Here is a 14455-nt window from a genome sequence, read left to right as displayed (position 1 = left end):
AAATTACCCAGGTTGGAAAAGACCTCAAAGATCATCAAGTCCAACCTCAGCCTAACCATAGTACCCTAACTCTGACAACCCTCTGCTAAATCATATCTCTGAGCACCACATCCAAACAGCTCTTAAACATATCCAGGGATGGTGACTCAACCACCTCCCTGTGGAGCCTATTCCAATGTTTACCCTTTCTGTAAAGAAGTCTTTCCTAACATCCAACCAAAACTTACCTTGGTGCAACTTGAGGCTATTTCCCCTCATCCTGTCACTTGTCATCAGTGAGAAGAGACTTGCCCTGCTCTCACTGTAAGAACCTTTCAGATACTGGAAGAGAGCGATATGGTCTCCCCTCAGTCTCCTTTTCCCCAGACTAAACAGCTCCAGCTCCCTCAGCCTCTCCTCATAGGGCTGATTTTCCAAGCCCTTCACAAGCCTCGTTGCCCTTCTCTGGACCTGCTCCAGTACCTCCATGTCTTTTTTGTACTGAGGTGCCCCAAACTGAACACAGAACTCGAGGTGAGGCCTCACCAATGCCGAGTACAGGGGCAGGATGACTTCCCTAGTCCTGCTCACCACACCATTCCTAATACAAGCCAGGATGCCATTGGCCCTCTTGGCCACCTGGGCACACTGCTGGCTCATATTCAGCTGGCTGACCATCAGCACACCAAGGTCCCTTTCCATCAGGCAGCTTTCCAGCCTTTCGTAGAGGAATTCACTACTTTTGACAGGGAAAGGCAGAAAGTAGAATAACACCTTGATACAAAAGAAAATTATGCTCATCTGAACCATCTTGTTTATTTCATGTCTTTATTTGAACTAAATTTCCCTGAGAACAAAAAATCAAACCGACAAACCCCAGAGGTTTATTTTTAGTGTGTGCAAAAATGTTTTTTATGAATTCAAATTCAGCTCCTAGTAGACAAGACCAAATCAGCAGTTTTAACAAGATTAGCTCATTTCCAAATCCACGGTACTGTTTTTGGCATCCAGACCAACTTGTCTTTTCCAGTTCTCCTGAGTAACAGTGCTTCTGAACTCTTTCATGTTGTATAGCCTCTCTGTGGCTTTTGCTCCAAAAGATAGATCACTTCACTGGGGAGCTGGACAACTTCTTTGCACTTTGTCACTACAGGGCCAGGCTTTGACAAGGCAGCTAATGTTCCCTTGGCATCTAGAAGATTTGCATGAGAATACAACAAAATAAGGCAGAAGCAACTGAGTGGGAGATGCTGTCCTCTGGAGGGAAACCAGCACTTTCTGAGACAAGAGCAGTGGATAAATGGAATTTATGGAATATCCCATTTGCTCTCACTGTAATTGAGCTAGAAGCCCTTGGCTTGGTTGGTTTTTCCATGTTTCTTTTTTTAGTTTGTTTGTTTCTTTTGTTGTTGTTGTTGTTGTTATTTGTTATTTATTTTGTTTTTGTTTTCTGACAGACCTTGAAAGGTTCTTGTATCACTGTTATTCTGTGACTAGGCAGGAGAAAGAGAACAGTTAAATATATTTGTATCCTTTATTTCAGGTCTCTGCACTGTTTTCCCTATCTAATTGACTCTTACTTGGCCATTGTTTATGGCTTCAAACAGTCTGCAGCAGCAGTTCCAAAGCTGTTAGATGGTGGAAAGAGTTCTGATCTTAGTTTCACTCTGACTCCCTGGATCAGTTGTGTCCTTCTAAGAGTCTGGGTCTTGGAGGCAGCTGGGACACACAGGGTTTGACAGCATGGTTCCCAAGACCCCTCTAGTCAGTCCAATGTGATGCTTGCAGTACGTCTGGCCCACATGAGACTACAAGAACAAAGAAACTCAAAGTACCCTCCACGCCACTTCACTTTTCCTCATCCTACATACAAGCACAGGCTCCTGAATTGGCATACTAAGCAAAACGCTTAGCCACGGATGAAATTGCTGCTGCTCCAACCTCTTTTAAGACTCTGTAACTACAGCCCAGCAGACTGCAGTATGACTATACTAGGAAGCTCAGGCTGTGTCTACTTTTCTGGCCTGCTTCTTCGGCAGGCTAAATGCATTTGCGATATAATTCATTAGCCAGCTCTGAAATACAACTATTTTAAGACAGTTTCTAAGGAGCTTGTGGGAGTCAGTTCTTCTGTGTGCTGTGATTCTTGCAAAAATGATAAATAAAATAAAAATAAAGAAAAAATTGCTTCAGCAGCATTGAATTTACTTCCAAGTGCTTGGTGACTGCATGCATTTCTCATCTGGACACAAGTCACTATTTTATTCCAGTTCTGAACGGACATCACAACTAGGGGATGCTGAGAAACCTCACTAATTTGGTAACACACTAGTGTATACTCTATAGATGCAAATGGCTTGCTAGCTAACTAACAGAACTAGAAAGGAATATATTTTTCATTTAACAGGATATGTCATAGCTTTAAAATCTTTTCCCTTTCCAAAAGAGTGTGAAAACAGCCAAAAAAAAATTGTGCATCTCAGAGAGATGCAGGTTCAAACTCAAATATATTCTCAGAGATTAGGTTGCTTACAACCACTTTATTTGTTTCAAGTTAGCAAACTGCTCAAAACGCTACCACTGGCAGCTCAGCACTCTGCATGACATATCTAGAAGTGAGACGGCATGCAGGGAAAACAAAGGAAACTATTTCAGTGATTAAACCAACAACAATTTCTTTGCACTTCACTACCATTCAGCTTCTGGTTTCTCTTTTAGTCTCAAGAGCTGGTACCCTGATAATGGCAAAATTCTTTTCCCTTCTCTTTAAACCTGCCCTCAGACAAAGCATCTGGGAATGCCAGAAGTGATTAAGACTCCTTAGAATCAGTATACATACCACTTCATGTGTCCTTGACAGAGCTATCCCTTACTCTGCCATCGACTTGGTTTTGGAGGTGTTGTCTGCAGGCTCATGATCAGACACAAACTGTCTATAAGCTGGAAGCCCTGTAGCTATGCTGACACCAACAGACCATGGCAAAGTGAGAGGCAGAGAGAAGTGTAGGAACTGAAGTTTTACCATTTTCCTATGCAACCTCAGTTCCTGGAATTGAATTGTCAGGCTTTAGAAAAGCATACCCATTTATTACATAAGTACCAAATGGACTGTACAGAAGGTGTTGCTACTAAAGAGAGACATAGGTTGATGATAGGGTTATATTAGATTTTAAGAACTGAATAAAAGGTCTGTGAAAACCAAAGATAAATTTATGCCTAAAACTACATGATGCTATTTCTTTAACAACTGAACTGTTAGTCAGTTTACTGGAGATTTAGACATCTTTGTATGGCCTTAAACTGTGGTCACGTTTCTTCAGTCTCCTCCGTACTTTGTTCAACAGCTTTTCTAGTCACCAGAAAGCTGTAAAATAAACCTAATCATAAGCATATTTTTCAGTGATGAGAGAATTTTCAGATGGCAGAGACCTGTTAAATCATTTGCTCCATCTCCCAACCAATACTTGTATAATGTATATATAATGTATTTGTTATTCAGTGTAGCTTATAAATTCTCAGAACTGCAGTCCTTCTGCTGAGTGAGAAATTTGTCCCAACATTCACAACAGGCCCTTCTTACTGTCCATGTTGCCTACATTGTGTTAGTACTGCAGTTCCTTGTCTCAGCAACATGCTATAGGGGTAAACTTGCTAGTGCAGCTATGTTACCTTGCTGATGAAGCTGGGATCACCTTGACTGCTTTTCTCATCTTCTGAACTCTTCTGTTCCTCATCTGATGTGATGATGTCCACAGGGATCACAGAGACCGGGCATACCTTATAAGGCTCAGTGTAGGCACTGTAAAGAGAAAGAACAGACCGGCTATCCAACAGTATTCCATTACGTGCTATTGCTCAGACATAACAAATCCACACACTGCTGTTGTGGTTTTGTGCTTTTTGTTGTCGGTATTCCACATCAGAACATCATGAAGAACAGCGGCAGCTAAAGAGTGTATGTTCTGGTTCCGTGCTACCGGCATTTGGGGCATTTTGGGCAGCACCCTCGGAGGACTTGGCGTGAGGAGGAAGCAGGTTGGGACTCCGGTGCGGACCCCAGCCGCTCTCTGCTGTCTCAGCTCCCTGCTGAGTAAATCACGTGCTGCCCTCAGACTGTCATGGTTTGACACCTACTTCGGGTACTCTCGTCTCTCTCGTTTTGTTTGATTTGTTACATTTAGTCAATTCCCGTTCCCCCTCAGATCGTTGCCATTGTGTTTTCTTTTTGCTAAAACTATCTACTGGCTCTCTGCCTTTCCTCCTCTCCCGAAGCGCATGGCCCCGGGCCTGCCGGGTCATGCGGCAAAGCTCCTTCCTTTTTTTCCTTTCCTTTGCTCCTTTGTCTTTTTCTTCTTTTTAGGGGCAACCCCATGACAACTGCCCAGAACTAATGAGTCAGAGGACAGGGGATCCCTGCAGACCTTCTAGCCATGGAAAGCAAGTTTTCTCAGACTTTGCTTTTTGCTTCCTAGATCAACAACCATTTAGTAGGAGACTCCCAGGGCCACTGGCAAGACTGATTTCCTTTCAGAAACTCTAGACATTTCTGTCTTCACTTTCAAACTGTAGAGCGGTCTGTGTTTCCCATGCAGGTTCAGCCTTTCCTTTATGTACAGAGGCAAGCAGCTTGTGCAAGCTGCCAGCAGCTGCACTGTGCATTTGCCAGCAGCTGCACTGTGCATTTGCCAGCAGCTGCGCTGTTCCTCACCATTGTCTTCTTTTGTTTATTAGTAGTGTCTGCAGTTTTTCAGTGTGGGTGGCAACATAGCACTTCCGAAACACTGCCTAGCTACAATAACAAAGGGGCCACTGTGGATCAGCTCCACCCCTTATTTCTCCACTTTTACTGATGCTAAATGCTTTATTATTGAACCCAGAGGAGACTTGAATGCTCCCATATCCTAACAAACATGTGACTCTAAAGCCAACCTGTCCCACTGACCAGCAGTGATAAATTAAAGCCTCACAGTGCAGAATCATGGGTTGCTCATTTCAATAATAGTACGTTTGGCTGAAACTGAAGATGGGTGAGTTGTTACAGAAGGTGTATTTAGATAAATTTGTTTTGCTTTAAGGAGCAGTTCTTTGCTGTATCTCCTAATCACAGCTGATAACTGCATTCAGGTCTATCCTCACGTTCAGGGCAGCATTTGTAATATTCTGATTATCATCCTATAACCTTTTCCCTCACTAAAAAGTGGACATTATTAACCTGAAATAGATCAGGCAGGAGGCAAGACAGAAAAAAAAGGCATTACCACTGATTCACTGGGCTTTGCTTCAAGCCATCTCAAACTCTTTTTTCAGTTCTGCTTTTATCTTTAATTCATGTAAACTTCTCAGTTGTTCTTTTGATCCCTTTGCTTTGTCCTTGCTCTTTATCTACCCCTAGTCCATCCTCCATACCTCAGTGCTAGTGGAATTTTTTTCTACTTAAGTTACTGTAGCTGTCTGCCAAAGGAAATCTCTTTGCAACATGCAATCTGTCATATTGCTCCCTCTAAGACCTGAAGAATAAAATATGTCAGTAAAGCAAGTAAAAGTGAACAATGCTGGTACCTGATAGTTTGAAATCGAATGTATGACTTAGAGAATGCATGCTCTGCCTTTGCACAGAGGTGAGAACACCTACTTCTCAGGACACATTTTCACACACAGAATTATGCTACAGAGTGCCAGCTGTGCTAAGTGGTGACAGATCTAATTACTGCCTGAGTGTTTTGTTTAATATCAGTGCACAGGTAGTTTATTCCCTAACACGAGTCATCAACAAACAGCATGCTACTCCTGTTTTGCAGTTTCTTCTCCTGCTCCAGTTGAATACACAGTTTCTACTGCTTTTGCACACTGGTATGTTTATTCTGTCATCCTCAGGCACATTCTGCATTAGGGGCCCCAGAGCCCATAGGGGCAGTCACAAGTAACTAAAGAACTGATCTGTGCTGTAACTCCTACAGAAACCATTCCAGGAACAGTGGATGCTGAGTTTCCCCATAGTTGTTCGTGCTTCTGCCAGGTCTTATTACACTAAATGCAGGAACCTGACCATGAAAAAAAACCATATATAACACAAGAGTCAAGTCCTGACCTGCCCCAAGGGCCTCTTGAATAGTACTTTTTCTCATTAGCTATGGCAATGGTTGATAAAATTAACTTCATCTTGTGTCAGGATGAAGAAGTAAATAAAGCTGCCTACAAAGTGCTGTATTTTTCTGGGTGTTTCCCACAGCTTTGGTGCATGACACCATGAATCAAAGAAAATGTTGTATACTAGAATGCAATGTACTCAAAGGCAAAGTATTCTTTGGGACTTTTGCTGATCCCACATCTTTCACATTATGGCTGCTGAGATGTACTTTCCTATTTAATTCACCAAGGATACACGTGAACTGTCTGCACTACTAAGCAAAAACACACAACTATTCGTTGCTGGTGCTACAGAGATACCTATGATTTCTTCTTTTGCAAAAGTTTGTCTACTACAAGGCTCATGCCCTAGAGAGGCTCTTTGTCCTCTCCAAGCAATAGCCTGAGCATCATCAAGTACTTGTTTTGTAAGCTGGGAAGACTCTGGTGACAAAATCAGCTGTCCAAGGTGCATCATATGCTCACACTGATGGTATCCTGGTGATACCATTTGGACACTTCGGCTGCTGATCTCATCTAGGCTACCTAGCAAAGCTGAAAAGATAATCTTTTTCAGTTTTTCTTCTTTCCCACAACTCCTCACCAGTATGAAAAAAAAAAAAAAAAAAAAAGTATTCTGTGAGCATTCATGTTTTATCTGGACTGATTTGGTCATTTCTGCTTATAAATGTCTGCAAATTAAAAAACAAACTTTGCAGAAGACTCTCAAATTCCAACTTGTTATACTGGAATCAGTTTCAAATTTGCCCACTTAATGTATTAATGATATTCAGAACCTCTGTGACATGAAATCTGAAAATGTGATGTTTCCTAAAAGGGATGGGTAATGACAATAACTACTAATCTTTAAAGTATTAATGAAGTCCCTTTCTCACGATTCCCTGATGTATTTTTGAAATGACAAGTGATTTAGACTTTCTTCCTGGAGAAGCATAAAAGGACAGGTGTGAATGAACTGATTTTGGAATTTTGTAGATATTCTGGCCACATAAACAATACAGTTGCAAACTATACAAACATTCCTTCTGCAACTATTCATATTTAATGCTGGTCATTTTTTATGGACAATAGGTTCGAGCTCTTTCTCCTACAAATGATAAATATTTTCTCTGATTCCATGGGTACTGTGACAACAAATTGCTTAGACCTGATGGTGAGAGCTGCTCTTCATCTCATCCCACTTGTAAATGATGGACACACTGCACTGTCTTCTTACATCCACACTGTTGACTGTTTTTTTTTAAGTTGAAACGTCTGCTGACGAAAAACGTTCTTAAAGTGTTCAGGAAAGCCATTCATGCTAGCTGAAAAAATCAAACTGGGAAAACCTGCTTTCTTTAATGCTTTTGAACCAAGAGCCAGATTAGGGAATGCAACTATTTGTGGTTGTAATTTTGCAGAACCCTAATGCAAAACAGCTTCTGTTTATTAATGGAAAATATTTTATAAGCTGCCAAATTTTTATTTATTTTTTTACACTATTCCTGTTTCTAAAATTGTACTTCCCCAAGTATGGAGGGAGGTAAGTACAAAATAGCACACTTTTGTTTTCCTTAATTTGCAGATGGGAATTTAATTACTCATTAAAAATTCTTCAGAGAATGAGCTAGCAGCAGCAAGACACTATGGTGCAGCATGGCTCTGAGCTCTGAAGCTAACTCAGCACAAATGAAAGCAAGAGCAAGGCGGACACAGGAAAAGCTCAGTAGGCTTATTAATCGTTCAGCCAGTCTCTATCCTTACTCACTCAGCCTTTGTGCAATTTGTAATTGTTTGTCTCAGCAGACATGGAATTAAGTTTTTCTCTCTCAGAAGACAAATGACTGCATTATGTTAGTGTAAGAACACATTATAATTTAGGAAAAATGCCTTAGTATATTGGTCTAGTAATCATTATGAATGGTGCTATTAAAAGCTTATACAGTAGCAAAACTTGCAATATTGCCCAACTGCTGAATGAGCTTTGTTTATAGGATGCATGTATTTCAGAAACACTGGCTTTTGTTTAAAAACACATCCCTAAATATTATGGATCTCCTCTGCCCTTAGGATGAGCAATAGTGTGTTTTTGCCACTGTCACCATCTTGCCTTTCTCCAGCCAATCCAGCATTGCTCAGGTCTTCACTTCTGAGACTGTTATGTATTCTCATATAGCGCCCGTGGATTACACATTTCTTAACAGCCAGCCTGGGGCTTTGTGGGACAGTCAACTTTAAACTGACTGAATAAGTGCATGAGAAGGCAGTGCAACAAAAATAATTTTATTTACCCTCAGTTGCACTATCACTAGCAGAGCTGCTGACACAAAATAGAGAGAAGCTGTATGTGCCCTAGCTACTTGCGTACCTTCACCTGTGAACAGGTCTTAGTCCAACTGTAAAATGGTTTTCTGGAGTCTACAGACTTTGGCTATCCTGCTCCAAATGTAACACTGACATCTTACATCAAAGGAAAAGGATTTGTGGACTGAGCAGGCTTAGTAAGATTAAGCCATCAGGGAAGTGGAATCTGAACTGATGGCTATCACAGCACAAGCACCTTTGTTAATCAAGGCACAAGACTGTACTATCTGTGGTCACTCCATAGCACAGCCTGAGACAGGTCTGAACACAGACTGTGTATGCACAGGAATTGAGGGAACAAGTGGAGACACACAGCAGGTATGAGAGCTCACTGCAAATGACTCACAGACTGACACATACCATATCTTTTCAATTCGACTGTGCAGCTCTCAGAGAAACAGTTTCCATTCTTCTCATCTCTACACCCATCTTTCAGACAGATTTACATTCTACTTCATCAAATTTGCATCTACTCCATTCCTCAGCAATGAGCAAATCAGTTCTTTTGGGGGTTTAGAAGTTATTCAGTCAGGATTAGTGAGATTTAAAAATTTAACAGGTGGATTAAGCATTGGCCAAAAGAACACCAAACGATCAGCCACGATTACTGTACTAAAGGCCAGTTGTTCAAGCCCTAGGATGATCACACTTCTTTTTTTAATCATAACAGTGCAAATACCCTTGGCTGTGTACTCTCTGCACCACACATATCAGTGATGCCTTGATTCTTCTAGAATCTCCATCTGCCTCAGAAAAAAACCTAAGCTTAAAGCCTATCACTTACTTATATAATAATATTATATATTTATATATTTAATATTATATATGTTTGATATCTAGAGTCTTCTGCATCCATAAGGATTGGTCTGCCTGCAAGTTGCCTGCAGTTTCTTTCAATGAATCTATACATCAAGAGATGCAACCTAAAGAAAGGTTCACAAGAGCCACTTGCCTTTTGCTTTATGGTAGTAATCAATCAGTAGTAATCACGAGTGAAGAATCTCAGCTGCAAGGTATGTCTACACTTCATGTTACTTGTTGAGTATGCATCCCTTCCAACACATGTCTCTTTAACCATCTGCAAGGCATCTAAGTTAGATGTACTAGGATGTACTGGCAATGTCCCTTCAAATTCCATTGTAGTGTGATCTTTTCTGTTTGGACTTATTTACAAAATATTTCTGCCTTGTAACTGAACTAGCTCCAACAGCATAAGTGTGCTATAAATTTGTTGGCCAGGCTACAGTGATTCTGAATCTCCCTGAAAAAGTGAAAACTTTGGTGTAGGGTTCAAGTTTTGTAGTTTTAGCCCCAGCAGTGATCCCTCCAATGTTAGACATATGAGAAGGAGCAGGATAGTGGGAGACTCCTGTGACTGGACAAAGGACAAAGCAAGTATGATGTGGCCATTGAGTAAATCCAGATTCTTTCATCACACCTCTTGTCTTCATTAAAATACAGACAGAGTCCTTCTAAAATTCCATTTCAGCAATACAAAATGCAGCTTCTAGAGAAACTTGAGACTGGATGTCTTTTCATTAATCGCAAGAGTATAACACCACTACCTGCCAACATGAGTTAGACTTCTCAGTTCCTTTTTGAAGTAGGTTTCAAAGTACATTAAGGCTCTGAAGCATGGAAGAACAAATTCAGCACTTAAGGAACCTCTCTTTTTTTCATATTTGAACAAACCCTCTTACTTGCTTCAAAAGGTATACACAGTGAAAAGGATGATCCTAGTAACTAATGTTCAGAGGTCAGCCAAAGGATAGGTTGCCTAATGACTTCCAGAAATAAAGTCCAGGGTATACTCAGATTTTAACCATTGTGGCAGCATTCGGTTAATTCAGCTCTTTTCTACATACTGCATATCTGGCTTTATTTCAAGTCACATGTCTGGCAGTTATTAGGTCAAACTGTCTTTCTCCAACACTGACATCCTTGTTGAAAAAATTTAAATGATATAAATTGAATGCACTGATGGTAATTGGGAGAGGCAGTGGGCTGCTGAGTGGTTCTGTTTTATTAAAAACGGTTATTTATTCTCTTGGTTTTGCCCCATTTATAAGTAATTTTTGGAGAACCTACTGCAAGAAGGCTCATTACTGCAAGACAATCAAAGTCCAAATGTATTTAAAGGGAATATTATTAGTGCAGCACGTGTTTAGCCAGTCAGGTCCTATTATGTCAGACCATCAAGACAAATATTGCAGATGAAGTCTGAAAAGGGCAGGAAAAAAAAAATAGTCTGCTAATACCAAGTGTAGCCTGACAAGGCAAGGTAACACAAGGATAACCACATTTCATAATCTAAGGCACCTTTTCCATTGGAAGTTTGCACTTTCTTGCACCAGGATGGAAGAGAAGTGGATTTTTGTCTAGGTGCATAAGGCCTTTGCTTTGCTCTGAGCAATGTCAAGGACAAAACTCTCCCACTTTCTACAAATGCTTCCGGAGACACTCATGGAACAGTGGAGCTGGTGCAGGCGTAGACCACAAAAAGAGGGCAGGCAAACGAGGAGCACGCATGTCTAGGCTTCATCTCAGGAAATGCCCTCTGTCCCAGTCTTGGGCAGTACAAGTAGGAAAGGGATAAGAGAAAGCCTAACAGTGACATTTCACTAGCCATAGCGCAGTACTGGGATGGATAGGCACAACAGGCTGCTCTCACCTGGAGTTGCACACACTAAATTGCGTGGCAAGTCTCATGTTTGTGGCTGAGCCACAGGTATGCCAGAGTGCACAGCTATCTGCCAGCACTATTCACCTCCCTGATCTTGGGGCTTTAAAATGCTAAGAAAAACAAAGCAAACAGTAGGAAAACTGCCTGAAAACAAAACAGAGCGTCCTTGGGCCTCAGATGAGTGGCACACCTCCTCTGCGTTCTCCCAGCCATACCAGAGAGGCTGTAAGCTGCGGAGGCCTTAGCTAGAGCTCAGCCTGGCCCTCTGGCCCTTGTCCTGCATTTCCTGTAAACAGAGAACACTTCCTCCCCAGAGATGACCTGGCAATGAACTAGTGATGGCTGACGCTCAGCTGCACCGCGCCCAATTCCCTGCCATGCCAAAAGATACAATAGGGTGGCTGATAATACATAATAGGTTATTAAAAGCAGCTCTGCCCTTTATAGACATATCTGAGCACATTATTTACGTTGCATGTCAGCCATCACAGAGTTCTTGCTTTCATTAAATCATTAGTTTCACAGGCATAGAACTTTTCTGTCCTACAGCACCAGTAGAGGTTTTCCTTAAGGTATCAATTTCCTTTTTCTTATTTCCCTTGCACTGCTGTTCCCCCACACCCTTGTTCACCATCCCTGGTCACATTTTGCCAGGCTGAATCCTTGCAATGCTTCAAAACCTGAACCAAGAGAGGTAGAGTGAAGCCCTGAGTGCTTGGTAGTTATCAGTGTTTTGGCTGTCATTGGTATAAAGTGGTTAACCCCAGAGCAGTGTCATGTTTAACATACAGGTAAGACCAAAGAGTTTGGACACTGGAGATCCTTACCAGCATTTAAATGAGAACTGCTCTGTCTACCTCTCTCAAGGCACAGTTTCCATTCCTACTGCTGACTGCAAACCAAAAGAGATTATGCTATTCTAGTACTGTCCTTACGTCAGAGAGAGCCAAGTGCAACCAGGATCATGCATTTTCAGCACAGGGCAATGATTACATTCTTGCAGCCAAGGATAGATAGGGATACCTATGTAGAACCATTTAACAGTCATGTTTGCTAGTGTTGCTGCTTTTGAGACTGAGGGAAGCTTCTTGAATTCTACACTCTCAATAGCTGTTAGGCAGGCATCTGGCTTGATTTCTGCACAAAGAAAGACACATGCTAAAGAAGAACAGCAACAGTTTAGGCAGTGCTTTTGCCCCCAAAAACTGCAATTTACCAAAAAAGAGCAGATAGACACTTCAGAAAGTTTTACATAAATCATTTTGTGGGAGTGTTTCAAATAGTGCTGAGCAGAACAAAGACATGTCTGTAGCACACAGTAGGCTTCCCTGGAGATGCTCAGTGTTTGTGGACTGTCAGGTTTGACATTAAGTTCTGTTGTCTTATAAGAACAATATAGAGCTTTAATGTTTTAAATAGGCAAGAATCTGAGTCCAGATCTGCTTCGTGGGTGAACAGTGTGGCTACTGGCTACACAAAGATAATCTCTGCAAGTCCTGTTTATTCTTTGGCATCTTTAGGTTTGTACAACACAGCAGCTGTTCTGTAATTTTACACATGCAGTCCTGAAACTCAGAATACTGCTTTGACTATGCTATTGATCCTCGAATCTAATCTGGATGAAGATGCGAGTAGAAGTCAATTATGCAGATGTGATCATTACAGTAGGGAATTTATTCAACTCATCATAATCATTCCAGAAAATCCAGCCCAGAATAATCATTAAGTGATAACAGAACTGAAAATTCAAAGGTGGATGGCAGTTTGAGAACAGAATTGGCAGAATGCAAACACAGAATTGAAACTGAATCAAACATCATTTGCTGCTGCCAGAATTTTTAATGATCTTCTTATTAATAGAAATCTGAATTCTTGGCACCCAGTTCCAACAGATAGCAGAACTGGCAGGAGACAGAGGGCTTGGTTTTGTGGTGGGAAATATTCTTTGATTTTTTAAGCTGCAGTTATATCAGAAAAAAAATTGAAATTAGTATTCCTAAAACCACTTAGATAATAGAGAAAACAATACCTCCAGAGTACGTAGTGATGGTTTTCAGTTTTCCTTTTCTTTTAGAACATATTTTATTCCCAGATGAAGAAGAATAGCTGTAACATGTCACTAAATCTTCTTAATGTCTGAATCTGATATCAGAGTTACAAAATACATGAATTTCTTGAAAGTTCTGCCTTGCTTAGACATGAAACTACAAGCACCTCATATGACAATGAGGGCAAGTAAGAGAATTAACTTTAAGCACTGTTCTAGCATTACTGATTCCAATTTCATTCATACATGAAGTAGATGTTGTTTATGTTTAGGGGAAAATGGAATTTCAACAGTGGTATAGGAAACAGTAGGACCTGTGATTTGTAATGGTCATTTCCAAAGCAGAGCCGAAATATGTAATGTGTGGTTTCAAGCTATTCCTTCCAAAGCAATAACAACATCATCGCTTCACATATGAGTGCCTAGGTGTGTAGTGTGAGTGCCTTTAGTAGCAACTGGCTAGTGACTTTCAGTGTTTAATATTTCTCAGCAAATAGACCAGTGTGAAATGGCTCAGCTATGACAACTTGAAACAGAAATATAAAAGACAAAAGCTGGCACTCATCAGGGGATTTTCTGCAGCTTAACCTTGATTGTATCTCAATAATAAAGTGTTCTGTTACAGAATTTAGGATTTGTTCCATATTTATTGTTTCAGTTTCCAGGGGAAAAGCTCTTAGTACAGAGAGCAAGGCACACCTCCATTACCGTCTTTCCAGTAAAGCTAGTGTATATGGCCTAGGTCCTGAACCTAAGCCTAGTCTAGCACCAGGAATGCAAATAAGCTTTGCTAATTTAGCTGTCTAAATCATGTCAAACAAGTTCCTGGGTTGCACAGATGCATTATATGGCTTATCTCTGTGATGTGTTCTGCAAGCAGTGTGCCCAGGTGGCCAAGGAGGCCAATGGCATCCTGGCTTGCATCAAAAACAGTGTTACTAGCAGCAACAGGGAGGTAATTGTCTCCCTGTACTCGGCATTGGTGTGGGCTGCACCTCGAGTGCTGTGTTCAGTTTTGGGCCTCTCACTGCAAGAAAGACATTGAGGCTCTGGAACGTGTTCAGAGGAGGGCTACAAAGCTGGTGAGGGGTCTGGAGCACAGGCCTTATGAGGAGTGGCTGAGGGAGCTGGGATTGTTCAGCGTGGAGAAGAGGAGGCTCAGGGGGGACATAGCTCTCTATAACTTCCTGAAGGGAGGTTGTAGTGAGCTGGGGGTTGGCCTCTTCTCTCGTGTAACCAGTGATAGAACTAGAAGG

The 14455-nt window shown here is 41.3% G+C and overlaps 1 protein-coding gene across 6 annotated transcripts in view; it reads right to left on the bottom strand.

The window, feature by feature from the left end:
- FGD5 (FYVE, RhoGEF and PH domain containing 5) overlaps window positions 1-14455 on the bottom strand; it is a 105178-nt gene that overhangs the window by 56340 nt on the left and 34383 nt on the right. For all 6 annotated transcript variants that reach the window (XR_014934737.1, XR_014934738.1, XM_085516642.1 and 3 more), the window contains exon 3: window positions 3649-3778. Coding sequence is in view for 4 of the 6 variants with exons in the window: in XM_085516642.1 (XP_085372768.1) it covers window positions 3649-3778 (130 nt within the window). In the remaining 2 variants the exon portion in view is untranslated. The remainder of the gene's footprint in view (window positions 1-3648; window positions 3779-14455) is intronic.

Source organism: Coturnix japonica, chromosome 15, assembly GCF_054131305.1.
Source record: "Coturnix japonica strain WE chromosome 15, WE-NBRP24, whole genome shotgun sequence".
Classification (NCBI taxonomy): Eukaryota; Metazoa; Chordata; class Aves; order Galliformes; family Phasianidae; genus Coturnix; species Coturnix japonica.
This window is presented reverse-complemented; position numbering and strand designations above follow the sequence as displayed.